Below are 13,935 nucleotides of genomic sequence, written 5' to 3'. Positions count from 1 at the left end.
TGCCCCGTGGCATGTGGGATCTTAGTTTCCCGACCAGGGATTGAACCTGCATCCCTTGCATTGGAAGGCGGATTCTTTACCACTGGACCACCAGGGAAGTCCCTGGTTTACTATTTTTAAAGCATTTAAGAAAGTTGTAACACTAAATGCATGCATTTGGAAAGAGGAAAAGTCTCAATTCAATAATCTAAACTCTCACCCCAAGAGACTAGGGAAAAAAAAAAAAAAGAAACCCAAAGCAAGCAGAAAGAAGGACTCAATAAAGAGCAGAAATCAGTGACATTTAAAAAAATAAAAATAGAGAAAATCAGAGACAGAAAGCTAGCTCTTTGAAAAAATCAATAAAACTGACAAACCTCTAGCAAGGCCGACAACAATAACAACAAGAAGAGTGGTCAAATTACTACTACCAGGAATTAAACAGAGGATATCACTGCAGACGTTGCAGACATCAAAAGATAATAAGGGACAACTATGAACAACTCTATACATAGATTTGACAATTCAGATGAAGTACACCAATTCCTCGAAAAGTACAGACTACCACAACTCACCCAGTATGAAACAGATCTGAATAGTCTTATAACTGTTATGGAAATTAAACTCATAGTTTAAAACTTCCTGAAAAATACATCTGCCAGCCCATATGATTTCACTGGAGAATTCTATCAAGCTTTCAAAGAAGAGTAACACCAATTCTACACATTCGTTACCAGAAAAATAGAGGAAAAGGGAATACTTCACAACTTATTCTATGAAGCCAGTATTACTCTGATAGCCAAGCCAGACAAATACAATGCATAAAATGAAAACTACACACCAATATCTCTCATAAATATGTATTAAAAAGCAAACAACCCAATCAAAAAATGGGCAGAAGACCTAAATAGATATTTCTGCAACATAGAGATGGATAATAAGCACATGAAAAGATGCTTAACATTTCTAATTATTAGAGAAATGCAAATCAAAACTACAATGAGCTATCACCTCACACAGGTCAGAAACAATACAAGTAAGTCTACAAATAATAAATGCTGGAGAGGGTGTGGAGAAAATGGAACCCTCCTACACCGTGGGAATGTAAATTGATGCAGCCACTATGGAGAACAGTATAAAACTCTAGTTTTCTTAAAAAAAACTAGAGTTACCATATGATCTTGCAGTCCTGCTGGGCATATATCCAGAGAAAACTCTAATTCAAAAAGAGACATACACCCCAATCAGTATTCATAGCAGCACTATTTACAATAGCTAAGACATAGAAGCAACCTAAATGTCCATTGACAGATGAATAAATAAAGATGATGTGGTATATGTGTGTATATATATATACGCACACATATGTACAATGGAATACTACTCAGCTGTAAAATGGAATGAAATTATGACACAGCAATATGGATGGACCTAGAGATTAACATACTAAATGAAGTAAGTCAGAGAAAGACAAATATCATATGATATCATCTATAATATGGACTCTAAAATATGATACAAATGAATATATTTACAAAACAGAAGCAGACTCACAGACATAGAAAACAAATTTATGGTTACCAAAGGGGAAAGGGGGTGGGATAAATTAGGAGTTTGGGATTAGCAGATACAAGCTATTATATATAAAATAGATAAACAACAAGGTCCTACTGTATAACACAGGGAACTATATTCAATATCTTGTAATACACTATAACGGAAAAGAGTATGAAAAAACATATATGTATGTATAACTGAATCACTTTGCTGTACATCAGAAACTAACACATTGTATATTAACTATACTTCAATTTTTTTAAAAAAGCAAATAAAGAATTATACATCGTAAGCAAGTGGGGTTTATTTCAGAGATGCAAAGTTAGTGCAGTATTTGAAAATCAATGTATTCCATCATATGAAAAGGCTAAAGACTATTTGGAATGTTTGGAAAAATGTCTTTTCCGTGGCCTTGCATTCCTATGGAAGAGGTAAGCAGGGGGACAGGAAGCTAACATTCATCAGCAACTAGCGTGGAAGAACTGTGCTTAGTTTCTGGGAGGATGACCTACATGTGTAACCTACTGTGTAGTTCTTTTTGGAATTAAATACCACTGCCGAAAAAGACCTTAATAAGTATCAGACGACTTTTTAATATGCTGGAATTCTCTCCCCCGCCTTTTAAAAACAGAACATTTGTAAATCTTCCTATGGGTGCCCAGCTGGGGAGGTACTGTTCCAGACTCTATTCCAAGAGCAATCAGTTATTTAGGATTTACCTTAAACAATATACTGTTGAGAATAGACAGGAGACACTAATACAAGTACTCGCCTAGTCAGGGTCAACAGCGAATAACTTGAGAGCGACATACGTCCTACGCACATTAAGACGTTTTTGCTTTTATAGAACAATTTCCCTGGGTTTGTTTATCCTGTGAGAAGGGGGCAGTTCTGCGGATGGGTCGGGGGCAATTACAGAGCACTGTTCTGGGCAGCACACTTGTTTTGTCGAGGCTAAATGAGGTAACTGCGTCTTTTACCGTCCACGAGGCTCGTTTACATCTCCCCTCACACTAACAGTCCACCCCGACACTCGCAGCGGAACGACTTTGTTACGAATTAACGCCCAGCTCTGCCTGATCTGACCTGATTGGGAAATCGCGGCGATTTTGATGTGCGGTCGCTGCCCTGCACAAGATGGACTCTGCGCCCGCCCCGTCGGACCCTCCCTCGCCAGCCACCTCGCCTTGTCTGCCAGCAACACCCACACCCGAAGGCTTCGGCCCTGGCGCCGGATCTCCGCGCCACCGCTTTCTGCGCAGACACAAAGGGAGCCCCGCCCTCCGCGTGCTCCTGCAGCTGTGATTGTGAAGGGCACCTTCTGCAGCCAATCAACACTCGCGAACTGGGCGCGGCCCGTTGGAGTTGGTGGAGTGTTGGCCGAGGGCGGGACCCTTGAGTGACACGAATTTTGGCCAATCAACGGAGGCCTTGCTTCGGCCTCCCCGCCCCCCCGCCCACATCACCCCAGTGCCTGCCTCCCTGCCCAGGCGCTGAGCAGGGTATTGGGAATGTCCCGGGGTAAGTTCGAGGAGACGCCCGCTGAACTCCGCCGGACTCCGCTGCTCGTTTTAGGGCCTGAGGCTCGTCGCGTTCCGAAATGGCAGAGGAGTCCGACAAAGCCGTGAAGTACTATACCCTGGAAGAGATCCAGAAGCACAACCACAGCAAGAGCACCTGGTTGATCCTGCATTACAAGGTGTACGATGTGACCAAATTTTTGGAGGAGGTGAGTTGGTGGAGGCAGGATGCCGACCGGAGTTTGGGGGTTCCCTGTCGAGACTTGTCGTTCGCAGCGTGGTGGGATTGACCTGCCCGGCTCTATGTGCGCTCCTGAGTGTGTTAACCAGTGCGTGCGCACCCGGCTTTGCACACCTGGGAGCTGCTCCCCGCGTCTGCATACTTGTGTGTGCACCCCCTGAGTCTGTACACCTGGGAGCGGACCCCGAGTTTGTACACCTGAGGCTGCGCGCCCGCGTTTTCATACCTGGAGGTGCATAAGTCACTGCCGCGACCAGGTGAATCAGTTTAGCAGCCCTTGTAGGGCAGAAACTGTCTCCCGAGACCCTGCGCGGGCATGTAGGAGAGCACCACTTCGCACTTCGTGGGAAACAAAATCTCATCTGGAGCTGTCTTCCTAAGAGAGAGCGCAACTACGGAAGGATTTTTGAAGATCCTTTTTATCCTTGAGTGTGCATAGACCAGGTCTTCATCTAGGACAGGGGTCGTCCCACTTATTATTCCTGGAGTGGATTCCTAATTGGAGCCGGTTGGAGACCACCCACCTTGAGAGCTGTGGGATCCCACAAGAGGGGACCTTGAGTTCGGAGGTCCAGGTGTGGTCTGCTCCGGCTCTCCCGCTGGCATCCACAAGCCCACCCCACCATCCACGCCCACCCACCCGCTGTTCACCTAGAAGGCGCCCAGTGGTATTTAAGGTATCCAGTGACGACTTCGGTGAGGTACAGTAGTGGATTCCTGCGAGTGAGCATGGGGGTATGTGTATGGCTTTGATGAGGAGCAGGGGAGAGGGACCGAGAAGTGAGAAATGCCGGTGTGACGTCATCCTTAAGCAGCTTTGGGAATTGTAAAGTAACTTTGCTTAACTTTGAGGAGAACATTCCTTTGATAAGATTCTTTTCGCTGATTATAATTTTTGCAATAAATTCTAAGGAGTTTTTCTTTGCTGCCTCTGGCTGTGTTATATCACTGTGGGGGAGTTTCAGTCATAAATCTTAATGTGACACTTACTTTCCTTCATTTCCCCAGACAATAGACAGGAATGCTTAGTGATGGGAATTTTCTACATAGTTTGTGAGGAAAATGAAGATAGAGGCCTGGTCTGAGCTGGATCACAATTTATATCAAAGGACATTGGTTTTGTAGAGAATGTTTAAAAAAATTTTTTTTAAGGTTGAAGTTGATGGTTATTAGTAAGACATATTACTGTTAAATTGTCCTCAGGTGATGTGCCAGAAGATAAAATAGTGTCCTGATCTGGTTAAGAGTGGGTTATAGTAGAGGGTCAGGTCTGATCTGTCCTGTTCCTTCTGCTGAGCTACAGAGCTTATTTGCTATTAGAGATTCTTGAACTAATAATCCTGCATCATAACATCAGGTCTAATTGATACCAGATGTCTGCTTAAAACTGTTCCTTCCCCCTTCCCGTGGTGTATGTAATTGTAGAATTTTAAGATCCATTGTGTGCTTTCTTTATTTGTGTCTATAAAAAAGAATAGCATTTATAAAATAATAGGATATTTTATGTTATGAAGCGTTGCCTTTTTTTCCTTTCTGTTTTGTGGGGTCTGCCCTATTCATTGTGTCGTACAGGGGACCTCCATGGTCTCCCCACACCAGATGCCAGTATCACCCCCTCCCCCCGTTGTGACAACCAAAAATGTCTCCAACTATTGCCAAATGTCCCCTTGGGGACAACAAAGTCACTGCTAGTCAAGAATCACTGCCCTAAGATATATTTTGCATAACTTTTATGGGTACATTTCTCAGGAGATAAGGAAGAGAAGATTATTAAGCTTTACTATAAACCATTTACATTTCATTCTTATGAGGCAGAAAAGGAATTGCACAAGGTTTTCTAAGCGAAACGGGAAGAGATGCAAACCAGCTGTTCAGTGGGTGAATTAGCTGACAGCAAATTCCTCTGTTTTTCACTCAGTTTTCAATACTCTTTCTTTAAAAGTAGCTTGGGGAGAACATCTCTCAAGAAAAACGCGATGAGTCGAGTTTATCGCTAATATTTGATAACTAATACTTACAGCAAGATAACTCAAAACTACTGTTTATAGTGAGATACATAAAAACAAGTTTACAGCGGTTCCTATAAACTAAACTTTTCTTAATTGCTTCTTGGTAGAAACTCCCCAGAATAGCCTATCTGTGACACCACTGCTCTCTGGTACTCACTCACGCCCTTCCTTTTGATCAGTGATCCTGCATCTGCTGAGTTCTTCTAGTGGAGACTGTGGAACTCGAGAGGAAGAGATACCAGTTCTATTCTCAGAAGTTTCCGTTTGAGGAAGCAGGAATAACACAGAAAACAATGCATGGGCAGGGATTATTACACACAAAGCTGTGCTGTATCAGCCAGAGTCTAGTTCAGCGGTGGGGAGTGGACCTGGAGTGGCCGTGTGAGGCGTCAGGCATCGACTCTGGTGAGTAGGGCCTAACATCAGCGGTGACAGACCGGCTCCCAGAGCTGGTCTGGATTAAGGTAGAACAGGACACTGGCTGACATTGTGAAATGGGACCGATCAGAAGGATGAAGGTATGCAGCGAGGAGGAGGCTCACGCAACCTGTTGTAGCTGGTCATCGGCGGTGCCAGCCTTCCCAGAACATCTGATTCTACTTTTAGGGGACATATGTTCTATTGACTGTTTTCACTATCTGTTTTCACTTTTTGTGACCTCTGATTAATGCAGTGTCCTAGGCTTTGGCTTCCTGCCCCAGCTTAGCCATCCTAGGATTCCCTGCCAGTGGCTTCCTGCATCTTCAACACACATCTCCTTCAGAGACCTGCAGGGCGCTCTACCAGAATTTTCACTTCTTCCTAGATTCCTCCTGTTCCATTATTAGGGCAGTGCTATTTATCTCATCCCTTCTTTTGAAACAGAGAAAGGAGCCCAGAAGATCTGTTTCTCCCCCCCTGCCCTTCCCCCTTTCTTCCATCATTTAAAAGCTCCAGAAATTCATGAAGCCTTTGCGTGGTAACTAAAGAAGATTGTACTTTCCCTAACTTACCCAAATATGAAAGAAGTTCTTTGTTTGTTTTTTGTTTTTTGCCTTCCTACCTCTAAATAGTGAACTTTCATTATGGGCTAGATCTCCGTATATATCATAGATCTATATGCGTGTCTGTATTCATGTTGAGACAGTATGTACTGTGATGGCTGGAAGGGGGTCCTAGTCTGTGCCTGCGCTCTCTATGCCTCCTCTGCCTTATTTAACATAAAATGGGGGGGTGACAGTAGTGCCAACTTTGAGGGGTTACAATGAGAAACAAAATAATGCTGGTTAAACATATAACACAATGGCAGGTGTATGGTATTCACAGTAAATGCAAACTCCTGTACCTGTACAGGTCAGCGTGGGGTGTGGCTTTCTTTCTGTAGCATCAAATGCAGCTGAGTGCTCACATGAGATTTTAGGTGAAGGTGAAAATCTGGCAGGTGATGTTGAAACAGGAGAGCATTATAAAAATTATACCCTCTGGCCAAGAACACAAGTGAAGTTTCTGAGTTGTGCAGTGAGCTCCACCTCCTGAAATAATAGCCTTATAAAGCTGTTTTGTTTTCCAGAGAAGGGTAGACACCTGAGAGGGAAGATGGGCTCCTTGTTGCAGCAGGTGTTCAGTTACTATCTGATACTGATCTATGAGATGATGAGCCTTGTTGCCTACGTATTTTTTGAAAATTTATTTATTTAATTTATTTATTTGTGGCTGCGTTGGGTCTTTGTTGCTGTGCACGGGCTTTCTCTAGTTGCGGCGAGGGGGGCTACTCTTCATTGCGGTGCGCAGGCTTCTCATTGCGGTGGCTTCTCTTGCTGCAGAGCACGGGCTCTAGGCACGTGGGCTTCAGTAGTTGTGGCATGTGGGCTCAGTAGTTGTGGCATGTGGGCTCAGTAGTTGTGGCTCATGGACTCTAGAGTGCAGGCTCACTAATTGTGGTGCATGGGCTTAGTTGCCCTGCGGCATGTGGGATCTTCCTGGACCAGGGATCGAACCTGTTTCCCCTGCATTGGAAGGCAGATTCTTAACCACTGTGCCACCAGGGAAGTCCCTGCCTACGTATTTTGAAGTGGGTGGGTTTTGTTCTTCAATTCTGAGTTATAGTTTTTGAACTTATATTTGTGAATTTGAGTCTTGTCATTTCTGATTATATCATTAGCAAGGTTAACGATTGTAGAACTTTGAATGAAAATGCAGGCATTTGGGGCCAGGGAGAAAAATGGTTTGCTTTTCCCTTTCTGTGATTTGGGCAGTAGCATTTATTCAGGTTTTATGAGTGCTGTGGAATATGAGAAGAAAATATCACATAATTGATGGCAGTAATATTAACTTGCTTTCAAGTCTTTACATGTTTAATTTGTGAAATAGACACCTTCCTGAAAAATATTATAAAGCATAATATTTTGTGTCAAGTTGTCCTCCTCCTTTACATGATCAAAATGGAAACTTGTTTCTGTAGAACTTTTTCTGGTGATCTTGGGATTCTGATGCTCTGTATCTGCATCTTAGATATTCTTTAACAGCATTCTGCCTTACAAAGCTGTTGGCTTCTGACTCACTTATGCCTTTTGAGTCTTAGGCAGTATTCTCTATAGCAGGTTTTGTTTTAGGGACTTAACTTTTTGTTGTTTTCCTTGAACATGGCTGCCTGCTTTGCAGAGACGAGTGGTTCCAAGCCTGGGGGACCTCAGTGCCCTGGGGAGCCAACAAGAGAGTGTGGGTGCTTGAAACTCAGTGTCCTTAATTTTGAAAAACACAGAGGACCCTACATCTTTACTGTTGGTAGGACTGTCATATTTAGTGCTAAAATCCCAAATGCCTTTGCTTTTTTCAAGGAAGTTTGATAATATCCTGAATCTTATACTACTAAAAAGCTGCAGTTACAAATATGTCTTTGATGAGTGTGAAATGGAAAAATTATTATTATTTAACATACATAGTCTGGTAAATAAAACTCAGAAAATATGAAATCCATAGGAGGAAAATATAAAGGGATCCTTGGTGGTAAAGGTGGTTCAGGCATCTTGGGTAAATAGGCATCAGAGCCTCATCTCACAATGGTGAATGTGAGAATTTATATGTTGAAGAAATCCAGGAGCTGTGAGCACATTTAAAGTTGTGACACTGGATGAGATGGCCGAGGGAAAATGGAAAACACTGACTCTGTGACTAGGGCAGGGGACCTAGGATAACTAGTACAGCTTTAAAGGAAAACAGACACCCAGTTGGTACACAGCTGCTGTTATTTGCTTTGAGATTCCCCCCGACGCCCATATCCAGGGTTCTCCATAGGAACCAGAGAGAAAGCAAAGGGAAGTTGCGAAAGAATAAAAAGAAAACCTTTGGAAGGTCAAAGGGCTAAAATGAGCTTTTCTTTCCATCTGCTGTCGTTTTACTGTGTTGCCTTCTAGAAGGTGGAGAAAACAGCCATTCCAGTGCCCATGGGGAGTTTTTAAGTAGAGAAAGTTCTGAAGGAGTCTTCAAGGATGCCCTTTGTTCCTAACACAGATGACATCTGGATGATTTTAAGAATCTGTATTATTTCATTCAAGAAAGAGATTGTTGGGCATGTGTGCAGAGGTTAAATGTTGTTTTCTAAAGGCCTCTTAAATAACTGGCCTGGAAGGGCTTGTTCTGAATGGAAATCTGATGAGGTTACTGCTCTGATAAAATCCTTCTGTGGATTTAGCTAATCCCCTGCCCTCTCCTTCCCACCCCCTCGCTGATTTCCATCCTGCCCTCTGAGTTGTGGGTGGTACCGTGTTTCCTTGTCTGCCAATGTCCCCGTCTCACTTACACGTGGTTCCTGGGGGCCTCTGGAAGGGTCTCTCCCTCCTTCCTTCACACTGTCATCCGTCTTCACCTTCCTTTCTTGTGGCTCTAGCTGTTAGACTATCTTCCTCTTCAGAGCTCATGTCCTGACATAGTCTTCAGGATTTCAGTGGTTCCATCACATTGGTTGTTGATTTATGAGTTTTCAGTTCAGGTAATGTATGTTGTTATTATGTTAAAGAATGTAATTTCTAGAAGAACATAAAATTCATTTTGTAGAAACAGACTGTCATTTCTCTGCTTAGTCCCTTTCCATGGCTTTCCAGTGCATTTAGAATAAAATGCCATCCCTCTCCTGGTGTAATAAACTGTGTGATCTGGCCCCTTCCTTCCTCTCCTACCTCAGCTGGTAACACTGTCGCCTTGCCTTCCACACCTTTCTGGGTCCCTAACAAGTCGGGCTTGTTTCTGCCTTAAGACCTTTGTGCAGTTTTCCTTCTGCCTGGTGTGCCCTCCTTTCACCACCCTCTTCAGGTCGCCGCCCAATGTCTTTTACCAGAAAGGGGGATGTTCTGTCTCATCCTGCAGTGTCGGCGGCCCCGGGGCCCAGTGTTTTCCACTTTCCCTCGGCCGTCTCATCCAGGGTCACGACTTTAAATGTGCTGACAGCTCCTGGATTTCTATCTCCAGGTCACAAAGATGTCTCTCCTACACTCAGGATTCTTGTATCCGCAACTCACTTCATATCTCCACTCAGATCTCTAACATGCCTCTCAGACCCAACGTGTTAAAGACTGAACTGACCTTCCCTCACACATCTTGCTGCCACCTTCCCTATCTCAATGATGACGCTTCCATCCATTTGCTCAGATCGAAAACCCTGGGGTCATGTCTGATCCTTCTCTCTCTCTCACACCCACACTGAATCCCCCAGAACATTCTGTGGGCTCAACTTTTCTAAAGGAGTCAGAATCCGACTAATCTTTCCCCCTCTCCGCCGTCTCCCTGCTCCGAGCACCATCACCTCCTGCCTGGTGGCCCTCACCCCTGACTGTGTACTTTTGGTAGTAGAGTGCTATTTTAAGATGTCAGATCCTATCACTTTCCTGTTTAAACCCTTCAGTGGCTAATGACACCACCCAATTTAAGACTTTGGATATAGCTGCGGTAAACAAAGCGTGGTCCTGGCAAAGAGACGTATAGGTGGATCAATGGAACAGAGTAGAGAAACCAGAAATAGACCCATGCAAATACTTCTGACTTTTGACAGAGATGCAAAAGCAATTTGATGGAGGAAGGACAGCCTTTTCAACAAATGGTTCTGGAACAATTGGACAACAGTAGTCAAAAATATAAATCTTGACCCAAAACTCACACTTTATATAAAAATTAACCCCAAGTAGATCATAGATCCAAATATAAAATTTTAAAATTTTGAAGAGACTTAGGATTAGGCAAAGTTCTTAGACACAACAGCAAAAGCATGATCCATATAAGAAAAAGTGGATAAATTGGACTTCATAAAAATTAAGAACTCTGTTCTTTAAAAGATCCTGTTAATAGAATGAAATGACGGGGCCATTGACTAGGAGAAAACTTTTTCTATTCTCATATCTGACAAAGGACTTATATCCAGAATATATAAAGAATTTTCTAATCTCAACAATAAGGAAACAAATAATCCAAATAGAAAATGGGAAAAAGACTTGAATAGACATTTCCTCCAAGAAGATATATGAATGGCAAATGAATACATGAAAAGATGTCCAACATCATTAGCTGCTAAGGAAGTGCAAATTAAAACCACAGTGAGATACTATAACATACTTGTTAGAATAAAATATACTGGTAAGCCAAAATTTGGTGAAGATGTAGAAATGCTGAATTGGTCATGCATTGCTGGTGAGAATGCAGAATGGTACAGACACTCTGGAAATCAATCTACCTGTTTTAAAAAGCTAAACATAGACTTACTGTATGACCCAACAGTAGCATTCCTTGACATTTGTCCTAGAGAAATGAAAATTTATGTCCACATAAAAGCCTGTACGCAAATCCCAGCAACTAGAACAGTGCTGGCACAGAGAGAGGACTCAATATTGATTGATTGAATGAATAAAAGTTTATAAGTGGGCTTCCCTGGTGGCGCAGTGGTTGAGAGTCCGCCTGCTGATGTAGGGGACGCGGGTTCGTGACCCGGTCTGGGAGGATCCCACGTGCTGCAGAGCGGCTGGGCCCGTGAGCCATGGCCGCTGGGCCTGCACGTCTGGAGCCTGTGCTCCGCAGCTGGAGAGGCCACAACAGTGAGAGGCCCGCGTACCGGGAAAAAAAAAAAAAAAAAGTTTATAAGTGTAAACAATATCAGACAATTGATACAGAGTGGCTGTTGGGCTGGCAGCTTTATTTGTAAAGCCCCGAACTGGAAACAACTCAAATGTTCCTCAGTGGGTCCCTGGTGAGACTGGTACATGTGTAGAGGGAAGACAACTCAGCAGTAAAAAGGGAATAAAGCAACCTGACTGGGTGTCAAGGGTATTACGCTAAGTGAAAAAAGACAGTCTCAAAAGATTGCACACAGTGTGCTTCCATTTCTGTGACATTCTTAGAATGACAGGGTCACAGAAGTGAAGAACAGATGATAGGCGGTGGGGGAGGGGGACTGCACAGGGGCAGCAGGGGGAGCGCCTTTGTGGTGGCAGAAGGGTCCTGTGTTCTGTGAATCTACAAGTGGGAAAGTGCCACAGACCAGGCCACAGAGATACACCAGACAGACACACAAGTGCACACAACAACTCTGAGTCAGGCTAGTGACTCCTATTTCAGATATTTGCTGGTTTTGACGATGCATTACAGTTATGGAAAATGTTGCCCATTGAAGGGATCTGAGTGATGGGCACATGGCACCTCTCTGCAGCTATTTTCAATATAAAGAGTTAAAACAAAAAACACGTTCATCAGCTCCCTCTCCTTCGTGGTTAAAGCCAAGCCTGTAAGGCAGCTACAAGGTCCCACCGCCTTCTGGACGTCCTGCGTCATGCATGCTGATGCCCTTGCTCTTCTAAGAGCGTGCCAGGAACCCTTCCACCATAACCCTTTGCGCTGGAAGGTTATCCCCCAGATAGAAGCATGCTCACTCCTTCACTTTCTCAATGAGGCCTCTCCTGAACCCCATTTACAACTGGACATCCCCCCAGCCCCCTGCATTCTGGACCCCACCACCCTGCGCTGGTTTTTCTTTTTCCTATAGCACATTGTCACCTTCTAACATACCGTGTAACCTATTTCTCATGTTTACTGCTTATCTGTCTCCCTCCACTGGAATGTAGACTCCGTGAATGCAGGAATTTCTTTCTGCTTTATTCCCCAGTATACCCCAGCAACTGGAACAATGCTGGCACATAGAAAAGACTCAATAAATAGTTATTTATTGAATGAATAAGTGAAAGTTTACAAGTGTAAAATATTAGAAAATCGATGCAGAATGGCTATTGGGCCAGCGTGGATAATTTCCTGACAGCTTGTTTTATTTCTCTCTTGCCTCCAGTTGCCTGTTTTAGCCAAATATTTTTATTCTTAACACTAGATATAAAAGGAAAAATAGGCCTAATGATTTGTATTGAGGAGGACTGGTTCCACCCTCAGTCCTCCTTTTCAGTCTCAATTATAGCCTGTCCTGTCCTCTCATCTTTTGGCCATTCCAACTCAAGATGGATCCTAGTGTGGATAGAGTAATAGCCCCTCTTAGATCATAACCCATCTTCCACTGGGCCCTCAATTTTGGTGGCTTTGCTTGTTCTTATGAGGAGCGTTGGGTTGAGCTGGGGCACAAGGCAAGCGGTGTGTCTTCTAACTCTCCTGGCCTCGGTGTCCCCTTCTCTTGTCCCTCGTTGGCAGACCTGTCTCTGCCCCTACCTCTACCCCAGGGTCATTACTTCTCAGTCTGGGACTTACTCTTCCCTTCAGAGATCCCAGGAGTTGTTACATCTCCAGTGAACTCACTTATTTTACCTAATGAGATAAGTTTAGTGATGGTAGAATTAAAAATATTGGTCAGGGCCCACTGACTAAATGCAAAATTATCTTTGATTCATGGTAAATTTGGGGCCAAACATTTACTGTCTCAACTCTAAAAGTAACCATGGGGCTTCCCTGGGGGTGCAGTGGTTGAGAATCTGCCTGCCAATGCAGGGGACATGGGTTCGAGCCCTGGTCCGGGAAGATCCCACATGCCGCAGAGCAACTGGGCCCGTGAGCCATGGCCGCTCAGCCTGCACGTCCGGAGCCTGTGCTCCGCAACGGGAGAGGCCGCGACAGTGAGAGGCCCGCGCACCGCGATGAAGAGTGGCCCCCGCTCGCCGCAACTAGAGAAAGCCCTCACACAGAAATGAAGACCCAACACAGCCAAAAAAATAAATAAATTTATTTAAAAAATAAAATTAAAAAATTAAAATAAAAGTAACCATGAATGATTTTGCTTCTCTTTCTTTTCAAGGAGAGAACACTGTAACAGCACTCTGCAGGATAGTTACCAGCTCACAGCTGCATTGCTTATCTGTTCTCATCCTAATGACCTTTAAGAATTATTTCATGAAGCGAATGTTCTTTGTCCTTATGGTATGTTGTTTCTATTAACTCTTGTCATTGGGTCTGTGGCTTAGCAGGATCAAGCCAGTTGATTTAATCCACAGAAATCTCTTGAAGATGACGGGCAGGGTGGAAAGAAGGGGTCCCTTGGGGTTTGGAGTTTGGTGCTGGACTTGTGGCCTCAGCAGTTTACAGGGACCAGGCGCTGTGCGAGGTTCTGTGCAAGGTTCTTTCTGGCAGTATTGAATGGGCAGTACTGAATAAGAAAGGGAATGAAATTGATATTGATGGA

The 13,935-nt window shown here is 43.8% G+C and overlaps 1 protein-coding gene across 3 annotated transcripts in view; it reads left to right on the top strand.

Moving 5' to 3' along the window:
* Positions 1-3,022: 3,022 nt before the first annotated feature.
* Positions 3,023-13,935, top strand: part of LOC132502600 (cytochrome b5) — a 31,339-nt gene continuing 20,426 nt past the window's right edge. For all 3 annotated transcript variants that reach the window (XM_060118568.1, XM_060118566.1, XM_060118567.1), the window contains exon 1: positions 3,023-3,265. In XM_060118568.1, coding sequence (XP_059974551.1) covers positions 3,137-3,265 — 129 coding nt within the window. In that variant the 5' untranslated portion in view covers positions 3,023-3,136. The remainder of the gene's footprint in view (positions 3,266-13,935) is intronic.

Source organism: Mesoplodon densirostris, chromosome 15, assembly GCF_025265405.1.
Source record: "Mesoplodon densirostris isolate mMesDen1 chromosome 15, mMesDen1 primary haplotype, whole genome shotgun sequence".
NCBI lineage: Eukaryota > Metazoa > Chordata > Mammalia > Artiodactyla > Ziphiidae > Mesoplodon > Mesoplodon densirostris.
This window is presented reverse-complemented; position numbering and strand designations above follow the sequence as displayed.